This window comes from Mustela nivalis, assembly GCF_964662115.1.
Source record: "Mustela nivalis genome assembly, chromosome: 6".
Taxonomy (NCBI): domain Eukaryota; kingdom Metazoa; phylum Chordata; class Mammalia; order Carnivora; family Mustelidae; genus Mustela; species Mustela nivalis.
Window position 1 is genome coordinate 150,908,949 of NC_139025.1, and position 13,649 is coordinate 150,922,597.

Here is a 13,649-nt window from a genome sequence, read left to right on the forward strand (position 1 = left end):
CAACACCCATGCTCCCCAGTGCCCCTCCCCCGCCTACCCCAACCCCTGACCCCCTCCCCTCCAGCAACCCTCAGTTTGTTTCCTAAGATTAAGTCTCTTATGGTTTGTCTCTCTCTCTCTCTCTGGTTACGTCTGGTTTCATTTGTTCCTCTCTTCCCGGATGATCGTGGGAGAAACAGCTCTACAGGAACTTCGGAGACTTCAATCCCCCGCCCACGGTCATGGACAGAACAACCAGACAGCAGGAAACAGAGGACTTGGCGGCACCGTAAACCAACTAGATCTGACAGACACGGGCACGGTTCCCCGCCCAGGAGCAGCACACGCCTTCTCAGGTGCACACGGACAGTGTCCACAACACACCATGTATCGGGCCACCAATTAATACTCAAAGATCTCACACACAGCCATTCCTACCAAAATACCAACAGTATTTCTCACAGAGCTGGAACAAGCCTAAAGTTTGCATGGGACCACAAAAGACCCTGGCTAGCCGGAGCAATCTTGAAAACCAAATCCAGACCAGCGGTATCACAATCCCGGACGTCGGGTTATCTTACGAAGCTGCGGCAGTCCGAAGTACGGTCCTGGCACAAAAACAGACACATAGGCTAATGGAACGGAATGGAAAGCCCAGAAATAAACCCACAATGATACGATCAGTTACTCTTTGACAAAGCAGCAAAGAATGTCCAATGGGAAAAAGTCTCATCAACAAACGGTGATGGGGAAAAAACCAAACAAACAAACAAACAAACGGTGATGGGAAAACTGGACAGAAACATACAACAACACGACAACAGTGCTGGACCCCTCCCCTTCATCACACACAAAAATAAATGCAAACTGGATCAGAGATCTCCATCTCAGAAACTATAAGAATCCTCGAAGGCAGCACAGGCAGCGACGCCCTCTCACCGTAGCCATGGCTTTTCTAGAGACGCCTCCTGAGACAAGGGACAGGAAGGCGACCACAAACTACCTTCACTAAAATAAAAAGCTTCCACACAATGAAGGAAACGAGCAACGAAACTAAAGGACGACCTACCTCCGAAGACAACACGCACATGGCCAGTAGACGCACGAGAAGATGCCCAACATCACTCAGCATCAGGGAGGCGCAAGCCACGACCATAACGAGAGGTCCCCTCACTCCGCCGGCACGGCTGGAATCAAAAAGACAAGAAACAGCAAGTGTTGGCGAGGGTGTGGTGAAAAAGGAGCTGCTCCATTGGTGCGGCCACTGTGGAAAAGAGACCGTCCTCAAAAAGTTAAAAATAGAACTACCTTACTGAGTATTTACCCCAAAAATATAAAACCATGAATTTAAAGGGGTATATGCACCCCTATGTGTACAGCGGCATTATTTACAAAAGCCCGGGGACCCAATGATAGATGAATGGATAAAGAAGACTGGGGGGTGGTATATGGAACGGAATATTACTCAGCCACGAAAAGAATGGAATCCTGCCATGTGCAACAACGTGGATGGAGCTAGACAGCATCAGGCTAAGTGACCTAAGTCCTTCAGAGGAAGACAGATCCCACAGGATTCACTCATATGTGGATTTTAAGAAACAAAAGAGCCAAAAGAAAAAAAAAAAAAAGACCAAGAAAGTGACTCTTAACTGTAGAGAACAAGCAAACAAGTGGTTATCATAGGGGGCGGGAGGAGGGTGTGCAACAGGTGAAGGGGATTAAGAGTGCGCCTATCAGGTATCAGGACCAGCACGAGTCATGGATGGAATCGCTCAGTCACCACACTGAACACCCGAAACTCGTACTCCACTGTGTGTTAACTATGGAGTTAAAGTTGGAGTTGGAGTTAAAGTTAAAAACTTAATAAAAATAAAGATATCATACACCGCATCCTCTCTGACCACAGCAGGATGAAATTAGAAATCAGTACAAAGAAAAATGAAAATTCACAATATTGTGGAAATCAAACGATACATTTCAAGCAACCAATGGATCAAAGAAAAAATCACGGGGTAAATTAGAATACAGAGACTAATGAAAATGAAACACAATATTCCAAAACTCACGGGCCACAGAAAAAGTGGTGCTGAGAAGATTTATAGCTATAAATGCTCCCATTTAAAAACAAGAAAGAGGGAAGCCTGGGTGTCTCAGTGGGTTAAGCATCTGCCTTTGGCTCAGGTCATGATCCCAGGGTCCTGGGATCGAGCCCCGCATCAGGCTTCTGAGCTCCATGGAGAGCCTGCTTCCTCCTTTCTCTCTGCCTGCCTCTCTGCCTACTTATGTTCTGTCTGTCAAATAAATAAATAAATTTTAAAAAAATAAGTAAATAAAACCTTTAAAAAATAAAAACTAAAAACAAGAAAGATCTGAAGTCAACAATCTAATTAAACGTAACTAGAAAAACAAAAAAATGAGAGAGAACTGAAGCCAAAGCAAGCAGAAGGAAGGAAATAGTAAAGAGCACAGCACAGATAAATGAATTGAGAAAAGAAAAACAACAGGGGGGCGCCTGGGTGGCTCAGTGGGTTAAGCTGCTGCCTTTGGCTCAGGTCATGATCTCAAGGTCCTGGGATCGAGTCTCGCATCGGGCTCTCTGCTCAGCAGGGAGCCTGCTTCCTCCTCTCTCTCTCTGCCTGCCTCTCTGCCTGCTTGTGATCTCTCTCTGTCAAATAAATAAAATCTTTAAAAAAAAAAAAGAAAAGAAAAAAGAAAGAAAAACAGGGAAAAACCAATGGAACCAAAAGCTGGTTCTCCAAAAAGATGAATAATATTGACAAACTTCTAGGCGGACGGACTCAGGGAAAAAGAAGACTCAAATGACTAAACTCAGAAATGAAAGTGGGGACATTACCACTGATTCTACAGAAATGAACAAGATTTTAAGAGTACTATGAAAAATTGTACGCTAACAAATTGGATCACCTCAATGAAATGAGAAAACTCCTAGAAACACAAAACCTATAGAGACTAAATCACGAAGAAATAGACAATCTGAATTACTATAACTTACTATAACTAGTAAGAAGATTAAATCAGTAATCAAAAATCACCCAACGAAGAAAAGCCCAGGACCTGAAGACTTCCCTGGTGAATTCTACCAAACATTTAAAGAACTACTACCAGTACTTCTCAAATTTTTCCAAAGTATTTAAGAGGGGAGAATGCTTCCCAACTCGTTCTATGAAGCTAGCATAACAATGACATCAAAGCCAGACAAAGCAAGACAAGGTAACTACAGACCAGTATCCCTTTTGAACATGGATGCAAAACTCCTCAGCAAGATACAAGCAAACAGAACTGAGCAGCATTTTAAAAGGATTATATACCATAACCAAAGGGGATTTATTATTGGAGTACCAGAACGATTGATGTAATACACCACATGAACAATATGAAGGGGAAAAAAAACCCACATGATCACCTCAATCAATACAGAAAAAGCATCTGACAAAATTCAACACCCTTTCATGATACAAACACTCAATAAAATAGGAGGGGAAATAGTTCCCCATAATAAAAACTATATATAGAAAACCCAAAGCAAACATAATACTGAATGGTGAAACACTGAAAACGTTTCCTCTAAGTTCAGGAATGAGACTAGGACGCCCATTCTCACCACTTCTATAGCACAAAACTGGAAGTCCTAGTCAGAGCCATGAGGCAACAAAATAAGTAGCATTCATATTGGAAGAAAAGAAGTAAAACCATCTGTCTGTGGAGACTATGACCTTACATATAGAAAATCCTGGCATCCGGGGCGCCTGGGTGGCTCAGTGGGTTAAGCCTCTGTCCTGGGATCGAGCCCCGAATCGGGCTCTCTGCTCAGCAGGGAGCCTGCTTCCTCCTCCCTCTCTGCCTGCCTCTCTGCCTACTTGTGATCTCTGTCTGTCAAATAAATAAATAAAACCTTTAAAAAAAAAAAAAAGAAAAAGAAAATCCTGGCATCCACAAAGAAACTGTTGGAGTAAATGAATTCAGCAGAGGAGGAGGATACAAAGTCAGTATACACAGAAAAGGATGCATTTCTGGGCGCTTGGGTGGCTCAGTTGGTTAAGCAACTGCCTTCGGCTTGGGTCGTGATCCTGGAGTCCTGGGATCGAGTCCCACATTGGGCTCCTTGCTCAGCGGGGAGTCTGCTTCTCCTGCTGACCTCTCTACTCTAATGCTTGCTCTCTCTCTCAAATAAATAAATAAAATCTTTAAAAAAATGCATTTCTATAGGCAAATAATGTACAATATGAAAAGGAAAGTATAAAAATTCCATTTACAATAAAATCAGAAAGAATAAAATACTTAGGAATTAACCAAGGTAAAAGACATGTACAATGAAAACTACAAAATGCTGCTGAAAACAATTAAAAACATAAATAAATGGAAAATAGAAATACATCCCATGTTCATGGATTGGAAGACATAATATTATTGATACCAACACTACCCAAAGTGATCTATAGATTCAATATGATCCCTATTGAAATCCCAATGACTTTTTTTTTTTTTTGCAGAAATAGAAAAACCCACCCTAAAATTCATAGGCAATCTCAAGGGACCCCAAATAGCCAAAATATTCTTGAAAAAGAAAAACAAAACTAGAGGACTCACACTTCCTGATTTTATTTTTTTTAAAGATTTTATTTATTTGACAGAGATCACAAGTAGGCAGCGAGGCAGGCAGAGAGAGAGGAGGAAGCAGGCTCCCCACTGAGCAGAGAGCCCGATGTGGGGCTCAATCCCAGGACCCTGGGATCATGACCTGAGCCAAAGGCAGAGGCTTAACCCACTGAGCCACCCAGGCGCCCCACACTTCCTGATTTTGAAACCTACAGGAAAAGCTTCAGTAATCAAACAGTGTGGCACGGGCATAGGGACAGACATACAGACTGATGGAACAGAGCAGAGAGCCAGAAGTAAACCGTTGTATATGTGGTCAGATGATTTGTGACAAGGGTGCCACGACCATTCAGGAGGAACAGAACAGTCTTTTCAACAAACGCTGCACAGAAAACTGGACAATCACACACAAAAGAACAAAGTTGGACCCTTAACTAATATCATATATGTAAATTACCTCATAGTAGGTCAAGGATCTAAATGTAGGACCTAAAACAATAAAACTCTTGAGAGAAAACATAGGATAAAAGCCTCATGACGTTGGATTTGGCAATGACTCCTTTAATAGGACACCAAAAGCACAGATGACAAAGGAAAAACAAATTGAACTTCATGAAAATTAAAGTGTTTTATTTGTTTCTTATATCAAGAGACCCTGTTAACAGAGTAAAAAGGCAATCCACATTGGGGCGCCTGGGTGGCTCAGTGGGTTGAAGCCTGTGCCTTCAGTTCAGGTCACTATCCCAGGGTCCTGAGATCGAGCCCCGCGTCGGGCTCTCTGCTCAGCAGGGAACCTGCTTCCCTTCCTCTCTCTCTGTCTGCCTCTCTGCCTACTTGTGATCTCTGTCTGTCAAATGAATTAAAAAAAAAAAAAAAAAAAAAAAAGCAATCCACAAGACAAAATATTTCAAAATCACATATCTGATGAAGATTTAATATACAGAACACATATGGAACTCCTAAAACTCGACAACAAAAACAATTCAAAAAACAGCCAAAACCTTTGAATAGGCATTTTCCATAGTAGATCTATGAATGGCCAATGAGCACATGGAAAGCACTCGACATCACTAAACATTAGGGAAATGCAAATTTATACCACAGGGAGATAGCATCTTAGACCCATTAGGATGGTCATTATGGAGAAAAACAGACAACCAGTATTAGGCGAGGCTATGGGAAAATTGGAACCTTATACACTGTTGTAGGAATTAAATACGGTACAGCCTCCATGGAATACAGTACGTAGGCTCATCAACAAATTAAAAATAGAATTACCGGGCGTGTGTGTGGCTTCCTGGGCTAAAGCCTCTACCTTCAGCTTGGGTCATGGTCTCAGGGTCCCAGGATCGAGCCCTGTATCGGGCACTCTGCTCAGCAGGGAGCCTGCTTCCCCACACCCCACCCCCTGCCTCTCTGCCTACTTGGGATCCTCTCTCTGTCAAATAAATAAATAAAATCTTAAAAAAAAAAAAAGGTAAAAATAAAAATACAATTACCAGATTATCTAGAAATTCCACTTCGGAATATATAACCAAAAGAACAGGAAACAGGGTCTCGAAGAAACATCTGCACACATAGATTCATAGCATCATTCACAGCAGCTAAAACCTGGAAGCAAGCCAGTACCCATCAACCAGTGAATGGATAAACAATGTGGTCAGTGCTGTGATGGAAATTCTGGAATCTGCTACAACACAGATGAACCCTGAGGACCTTCAGCTAAGTGACATAAGCTAGTGACACGAATGATGATTCAGAACAGTCAAAATCAGAAAGACAGAAGGTACCATGGTGTTGGCCAGGGGTAGTGGGTGGGGAGTGGCTGTTTAACAGGTAACAAGTTGTGCAAGATGAGAAGAGTCCCTGGGGTCAATGGCGGCGGTAGTTGCACATCAATGGGAATTTAATACTGAGACACACACTGAAAAATGGTTAAGGCGGTATATTTTTTAATGTGTACTTTATTTTTTAAAGATTTATTTGACAGATCAAAGCAGCCAGAGAGGCAGGCAGAGAGAGAGGGGGAAGCAGGCTCCCTGCCGAGCAGAGAGCCCAATGTGGGGCTTGATCCCAGGACCCTGGGATTATGACCTGAGCCGAAGGCAGAGGCTTAACCCACTGAGCCACCCAGGCGCCCCTTTTATGTGTATTTTAACTCAATAAAAGGAAAAATGACCACCAACAGAAGAATATACAATGAGGTATATTCACACGACGGAACACGGCAGGACAGTAAAAATGAATGGACTGCAGAGCACAACACGGACGGATCATATGGTGTTGAAAGAAGAAACACGACACAAAGGGACAGCCACAGAGGGACTCCAGTCACATAAAATCCAAAGCAAACAAACTAAACTCTACCGAATGTGGACGCAGTGGTACAATCCTAAGTGAAAACAGGTGAGGAAAGATGACCAAGACGACCCCTGATGGTCCCCAATCTCCACACGACCTCAAATCACCCCGGGTCAGCTGGGGGAGCTTGGCGATCCGCCCACACCCCCAGGCTCCCCGCCCCAGAGCTTTGGATTTCATGGTGTCTGCCCTGCTGGCCTTGGCCATGCCCTTCCAAAGCTCTTTAGGCGTGTCCAACATGAGGACGAAGTTGAAGACGGGGCTCTAGGGCAGGGCAGGAGGGCTGTGGCAGGGAGGGCAAATGGGGGGCATCTGGGGGGCCGACAGAGGTTTCCTTGGCTCGGGGGTGCTTCACGGGTGTAAGTGTACCATCTACTCTAGCGCACGCTCACTTCACACCCGTGGCTGCAGCTGTCCGCTCTCCTGTTTCTCCACAGCATACACGTAGGTGTTCCAGAGCCCACAGCTGACGGCCCTGACTTGCAGTCGCTTATCTACAAAATATTCCACACGGCGGGGCCGATCCAAGCTGGTCGTGTCCTGGTGGCCAAGCTGTCCATATTTACCTAAAGTGAAGGGAGCCCCTTGGCCCTCCTCTCCTCTGGGCCTTGGGGCTCTTGCCCTCCAGGAAGGGAGGGAAAAACTCAGGCCGCCCCGCAAAGTGCAGGGTTAACCCACCACTCTGGGCGGTCTGCTCTGGTAATTCAGGAGCCCAGAGCCACAGAGCCTCCGGGACCGGCAGGACCCCCCCCACCCCCAGGTCCCCAAGAGGCGGCTGCCACCAACCACACCAGACAAGACGATGTTCCAGCTTCTCTGCTCCGAACTCCAGACACTCAGAACACAGATTTTTAACTTTTTTTCCTCCCCAGTGCCAGACCAACAGATATGTCCTAAATGCTGCCTAAGTTTTCCCTCAAGACAATTCTTCAGAAAGACCCACAGGAAGCACGAACATCCGCTTTGCTCCTGTGTGGACTCGGACTCCGAGTGCCAGGCTCTGTTCTAGACCAGGGCCCGCAGCACTTCCGTCCTAGACGTCCCAGGGCTCAGGCCCTCTATGCCCTGGTCCCTTCCTCCCCTGGCTTAAGCATCACACAAGCAAACCTCTTACTTACCCCAGCCCCAGGTGTAGAGCTCCCCAGTTCCTACAACCAGAAGGACAGTAAGGGGCGGTCACAAGGCAGTTGTCTAGCGTGGCCTGCCACAGTCCCCAGCCAGCACCTTCCAAGTGTCCCGAGCTCTGCCCGGCAGAGCACAGCACCTTCTCCAACAATGGTCTCCGCGCAGCCGCGGCCGAGCGGGAAAGGATCCGGTGCAAGAGGTTTAGCTTCCCGTATGCCAGCGGATGGGCCTGCCCTCTCACAGCGGCTCAGGGGTCTTAGCAGCTGGACCGGGCAGGCCCCATGCTCAGACCGAACGGCCACCGACACCAGCCTCCCCGCAAGAGGAGGAGCCTCCGCGGCCGGACAGCTGAGGGGCACCTGTCCAAGCCCCAGAGGTTGGGGCTGTTTTCGTGGAGGGAGGCGGCCACTCAGTGCTTGTCGGAGACACCTCAAGTACAGGTTTCTGAGGGGATCACAGCCTTCTCTGCGGCGCCAGCTACGGGACAGGCAGAGGGACTTCCGGCTGCCCGCCCTGCCCTACTCACTTGTCACCACCGCCGTGTGCCGGGAGCCACAGCTGGCCTGGGCTGCCTCCGCGCCCTGGGGCAGATCCAGTAAAGCGGGGAAGGGCTGGATGGCTATGAAGGGGGCCGGGGCTCCGTCCTCACTCCCCACCGTTCTCCTCATGTCGGAGTCACCTTCGTGCGGCCTGCCGGCTTCAGAGAAGCAGTGACAGTGGGGAGCATGGTGACGGCTAGGCGGAGCTCTGGCTACACCTTAGCCATGGGGGGTGGGGGCGCTGCGGACGCTGACAACAGCCCTGCCATACCCCAGGCCCCCCCAGAGCCCGGAGTCCCACAGAGAGACCTGGGGTCCCAAGGACGACCCATGTCCCTTCCAAGCACTCCAAGGTCTCGGCCGGCATGTGGCCAGGGGTCAGGAAGGACAGAAACACGTGAAGAAGATGGACCCTCACCTTCCCTGGCAACAGTCTTTCCATCCTCTGCCAGGCTCCTGGTGGGCAGGGCCAGCTGCCCGGATTCATTCCAGCCCCAGACATAAATATCCCCCGTCTCTGAAAAAGCGACAAAGGGGACCCATTAAACAGACTGTGAACTGCATCGTCACCCTCCTAAGCCCCCCTGAATCCACCCAAATGCCTTGTATACCCACCAGCTCCCCGGGGATGACGAACGCCTGCCTTGCCCAAGGCGACACGCTGGGCAGTGCCTCCGGCGGGCCCCACAGCTTTCTGGTTTTACAGGCTCCCTTCCCCCTCAGAGGCTTTCCTTGTCATCCTTTCTTCAGAGTCTCCTGGACCTTCCTTTCCAGTTTCACTTCTTCCCTTTGTTGCTAAACCGCCCCCTCCCCACCTCCCACGTGTGAACCAAACAAACGCCATCTTGCACAAAGCTGCCACCACGACAGCTCGGAGACCTGAATGAAGCCTTCTTGAGAACAGCCCCCAGCACACTTTCTCTTTTTAAATCACACAAGTAACAACCCTTAAGAACGCCCTGGTAGCATGAGGTCCTTGGATCTGTTCTGGAAATGGGACAACACAGAACTAATCTCGAACATTCTCCTCCTGGGTGGCCCCCAGCACGGAATCCCAGACACTAGGGCTATAAAAGCAGGTCTGACCAGAAGGGCGTGTGGTTGCAGCCCTGCTGCAGCCGCCCAACAGGAGTCCAGAAACTCCCTTAGTAAACCGTTTCTTGTCAAGCTGGACCTTTGGTCTCCAGCTCCTTGGGAAGTCGCTTCACATAAGCTTCCCTTTCGCGGAACACCCAACCACACATGCTTCAGAAATGCATGCCTGGAAATTCCCAACGGCCTCCCTTTCAAACCCACTGAGCCCACGACACCCCCTTGCTTAGCCCTGGCCACCACAGGCCCCACCAGAGGCCTCTTCTGGAAGCTCTGACCTTCCTTGCCTCTCTCGTAAAAATTACCCACGACAGCAGCTAATTTTTATCAAGTGTTTACTTGGTGCCAGAACTTTAAGCACTTTTCAAATATAACCATTTAATTCTCAGAAGAGCCCTACAGAGAGCTATAGGACAACATGCCTATTTTATTCATGAAAAAACGGGGGGGCACGAAGAGGTGAAGTGCTCTGCCCAAGGTTAGAAGGGGCAAAGTGATGATCTGAACCTAGGAAGCTCGGTCTCCAGCGTCTGTGCTCCGAACACTGTCGTGAACTCAAAACTTCCAACTTCTCCCGGCCTGAAGTGTGAGACTTGCCATCTGGCTGTTTCTAGTCCTGTCTTCCCTTACCTCTAGCCCACGCGTTTTCACATCTGTCTGCGAAGCCGGTCTCATGACAGGAGACTAGGGGTTGGTGGTGTAGGCACATGTTTTTTAAAGCTGCCCCCACCCCCGCGGATAGAAGCGTCCAGAGCCCAGCCAGAGCCCCAGGTGCAGACCCTTACAAACAAAGACCCCCTGCTCCCTGCCTGGGAATCAGCTGCAGCTGCATGGCCTGCCAGGGCGGTAGACATAGGATCCCAAATGAAGGTCTCCGTTCTGGGCTCGCCCTCACCCCCATCCTCCTCCCTGTGCGCATCTGTGGGGCCACTGTGTGCCCCACATCACAGCCACCTGACCCCCTGCATCCTTTCTTGTCCGTTCTCCTCAGCTCAGCTGCCCCCCACCCCTTCCTGCGCCCTTGCAGAGTGTTTTAGGAAGGTAGCCCGGCTGGAGGGGAGGGATGGGAGAGGCGGGGAGGCCAGCAACAGAAGACAAGGGCAACAGTCCCGTGGGAGCGCATCATGGCGAGGCAGAGAGAGGGCTGAATCTGAGAGGCGCCCAGGAGTCCTGAACCGCAGCCCCATTAACATGGGATGAACTTGGAAGGAGGTCTACCTAGACCACCCGCCCACACTGGAAGAGGGGGAAGAAGGTTTGGAGACTAGAAGACCTTGAGTCTGTCACTTACCGCTCACACACACGGAGTGCCAGCCACCCGCGGCCACCTCAGCCATGGGAAGGCCCTGCAGCGCCTCCAGCAGCCTCGGCTCCGGCGCGGCCTCCAGAGTCCCGTGGCCCAGCTGTCCGTGCCTGAGCGAGGGAGAGCCCAAGCGGGTCCCCCACCCCTTCCTGCCCCAGTCACACGCACGGGTCCCCAGACGGCCACTTCCCACGCTCACCTCCCACTCGGGACCAGGTTTATCTGCCCCCAGCCCGCCCCGCCCCCGCCCGCAGGCCCCACGCGGCCACGCCCCTCTCACCTGCCCTGGCCCCAGGAGAACACCTGGCCCGCCTCGTCCAGCAGCAAGGCGTGCTCGCCGCCCAGCTCCAGCCGGCGCGCCCGCAGCTCCGGGGCCAGAGGCCGGTAGAAGGGCGGCCGCGGACTCACGTAGGCGCGCGCGCCGGGCAGCAGGGGCAGCGCCCGGGCCTGGGGCTTCCCGCCCGCGGCGTCTTCCTGCCCGGCCTCCGGCACCAGCGTGTGAGTCCACAGGGGCTCCCCGCGCAGCGCCGAATCCGGCGCCCAGGCCTGCAGCTCCGGCCCGGGCCCGACTGCCGGCCCGGCGCGCAGCACCACGAGGAGCGCCTCCGAGGCCCACGCGTCCCTGCAGCCGCCAGCCTCGCCGCCGGCCGCGCCCGAAAGTTGCAGTTGGCCTCCACCTGCGGGAGCGAAGGGCTGGCTGGGGGGCGGCCGGACCACGCACCCGGGCCGAGGGCGGAAGTGGGGCGGAGAGGGGCGCTCACGGGTCACGACGGCGGTGTAGCTCCAGCTGGCGCTCACGCGGCAGACGTCGGCGCCCGGGCCCGGTGTCGCCAGTGGCTCGGGGCTGTGCACCTGCCGCCCGTGCCCCGAGCCCAGCGCCTGCCCGAAGCCGCAGAAACCGAAGCCGAACCAGGACCCCCGGCGCTCCTCGGCCATGCTCGGGCCGCGCCCTCTGCTGGCCGCCACCTGAATGGGGTGGGAGGTGGAACCGGGTTAGGAATCCCACCAGACTGAGGAAGATTCTGGGCCGCCTAGAATGGGGACACTTGCCCTGTCTTCCCTTTAGCTCAGGGAAGCTCACTGCCCCACAGACTGGGCCCCAGGTACTTAAGTGTCCTCTCCCTTAGGCGTTGTCCTAGGATCTGTGCACCTCCAGCTCCCAGTGTCAGGCTCATTATCCCATGTCATCTTGGGAACCAGAATTACCCCCATTTGACAGAAGAGACTCCTAGAGAAAGTAACCCTCCCACAATCACACAACTTAGGACCAAGAGGGGCAGAGGGCTGAAATCGAGGCCCACCGGCTCCATACAATAGTGCTCTTCCCACCAGGGCAAAACAGAGCGTTTGGGAGACAGCGCCCTGTGCAGCTTGGCCAGCCCCAGGGTTCACGTGTTTCCCTCTGCAGGGAGCGGTGCCCGTGTCCTTGGTCCATCACTTAAACTTTCTGAGTGCAACTCAGTTTCTTCAGTTTTACAAAGGCACGGCACAGGAGAGGGCGCCGCCTGTACGTACCCTGTAGAACCGTGTGGAACAGATGGAAATAAACGGTTCAGGTCTGGCTCATACCACGACGGGCACAAGGTTAAGTCCTGGCTTATTAATGCAGGGCTTAGAGTTGATTTTAGAAAGTCCAGTGGTACTTACTAGTTCTCAAGAGACCTATACACAATTTCAGCCGGACCTCACCTAGTCACTTATTCGTTCTACAAGCATTTACTGATGCCGTCCTTTGGGCGGATGAGAGACGGCTGGCTGCACGCAGAGAGCTGACACGTAAATGGGGAGACAAACATACAGTCCCGCGTCCGCGGTTACAAAAGCAACACCGCTTTTTCCATTCGGGGTGCCTGCAAAGCTCCTTGACCCGTACCTGGGCTCCTAACCCCTTCCGTGCCCAGTCCCAACCCAAGGGGGCCTCTGACCTTTGATCTGGACCCTGTGCCCTCCACCCTCCTCGGGCAGCTCCTCCCGACCCGCAGTCACGAGGGAGGAAAAGCGGGGATGCAGAGTAGCTTCCCGGGACCCGGGGGCGCGCCGCCGCGGAGGAAAGTTTTGAAGAGCAGAGGGCCGGGCCAGGCGCCCATTGGCTGCCGCAGCCTCCCCGGGCCAATCGCCGGCGAGGGCGGTGACGTCACCGCCAGGGGCGGGCAGCCGCAGGGCGGTGCTCACCTCCGTACCCAACTCTTTATCCGCAGTCCCGCCCGCCGCCCGTCCCGTTCGCCGCGCGTTTCGTCCGATCGAGGTCGACCCGGCCCTAGAGCCTGCGCTGGGCCGCTGCAGCCTCGGGTGTGAGGTCGGGCAACCTCCGGAGGGCGCGGGCCCGAGGAAGAGGTGGGCCGGACGGGGCCGCGGAGCTTGGGTTAGAATCCGAGCTGCAGAGCTGGCGAGGAGCGACCGCGGCGACGCGTGCACCCCGCCATTCCTCTCAGCCCGGGTCCGCCGCGGCTCACGACCCGCACGAGAAGGACTCGGGCCCCACAGGAAGCAGCCGTCCTAGGCGCCTCGGCGAGTTTGGCCTTTCATTGGCTCGGAGCCTGTCACTCATCTCTGCGAGCCAATGAGCTTCACTCTCGCTCCCAGAGCAGAAGCTAGCTCTCGCGGCTCTCCGCCCCGGCAGGTGGTGGAGCTCC

At 52.1% G+C, this 13,649-nt stretch overlaps 1 protein-coding gene across 8 annotated transcripts; it reads right to left on the reverse strand.

The window, feature by feature from the left end:
* Positions 1-1,076: 1,076 nt before the first annotated feature.
* Positions 1,077-13,483, reverse strand: RCCD1 (RCC1 domain containing 1). 8 transcript variants are annotated; one of them, XM_082736119.1, is made up of 8 exons: positions 13,189-13,472; positions 11,778-11,982; positions 11,297-11,693; positions 11,005-11,126; positions 9,040-9,138; positions 8,609-8,779; positions 8,076-8,105; positions 1,080-1,166 (listed from the first exon to the last, which is right to left on the reverse strand). In XM_082736119.1, exons 2-8 carry the CDS (start codon positions 11,950-11,952, stop codon positions 1,150-1,152), a joined length of 1,011 nt encoding a protein of 336 aa, XP_082592245.1. In that variant the 5' UTR covers positions 11,953-11,982; positions 13,189-13,472; the 3' UTR covers positions 1,080-1,149. The 8 variants fall into 8 exon arrangements, with proteins under 8 accessions (XP_082592246.1, XP_082592247.1, XP_082592245.1 ...); XM_082736116.1 differs by lacking the exon at positions 1,080-1,166 and adding an exon at positions 5,767-6,034 and having other exon boundaries at positions 13,189-13,313; XM_082736118.1 differs by lacking the exon at positions 1,080-1,166 and adding an exon at positions 6,102-6,207 and having other exon boundaries at positions 13,189-13,313.
* Positions 13,484-13,649: the final 166 nt, after the last annotated feature.

Bases quoted from the DNA above. Each gene is read 5' to 3' on its own strand.
- RCCD1 (XM_082736114.1), bottom strand. From the start codon at position 11,952: ATGGCCGAGGAGCGCCGGGGGTCCTGGTTCGGCTTCGGTTTCTGCGGC. The intron at 11,127-11,296 runs GTGAGAGGGGCG...TCCCTCGCTCAG, and splicing joins TTCTCCTGGGGCCAGGGCAG to GCACGGACAGCTGGGCCACG. The intron at 9,139-11,004 runs GTAAGTGACAGA...TCGCTTTTTCAG, and splicing joins GCACTCCGTGTGTGTGAGCG to AGACGGGGGATATTTATGTC.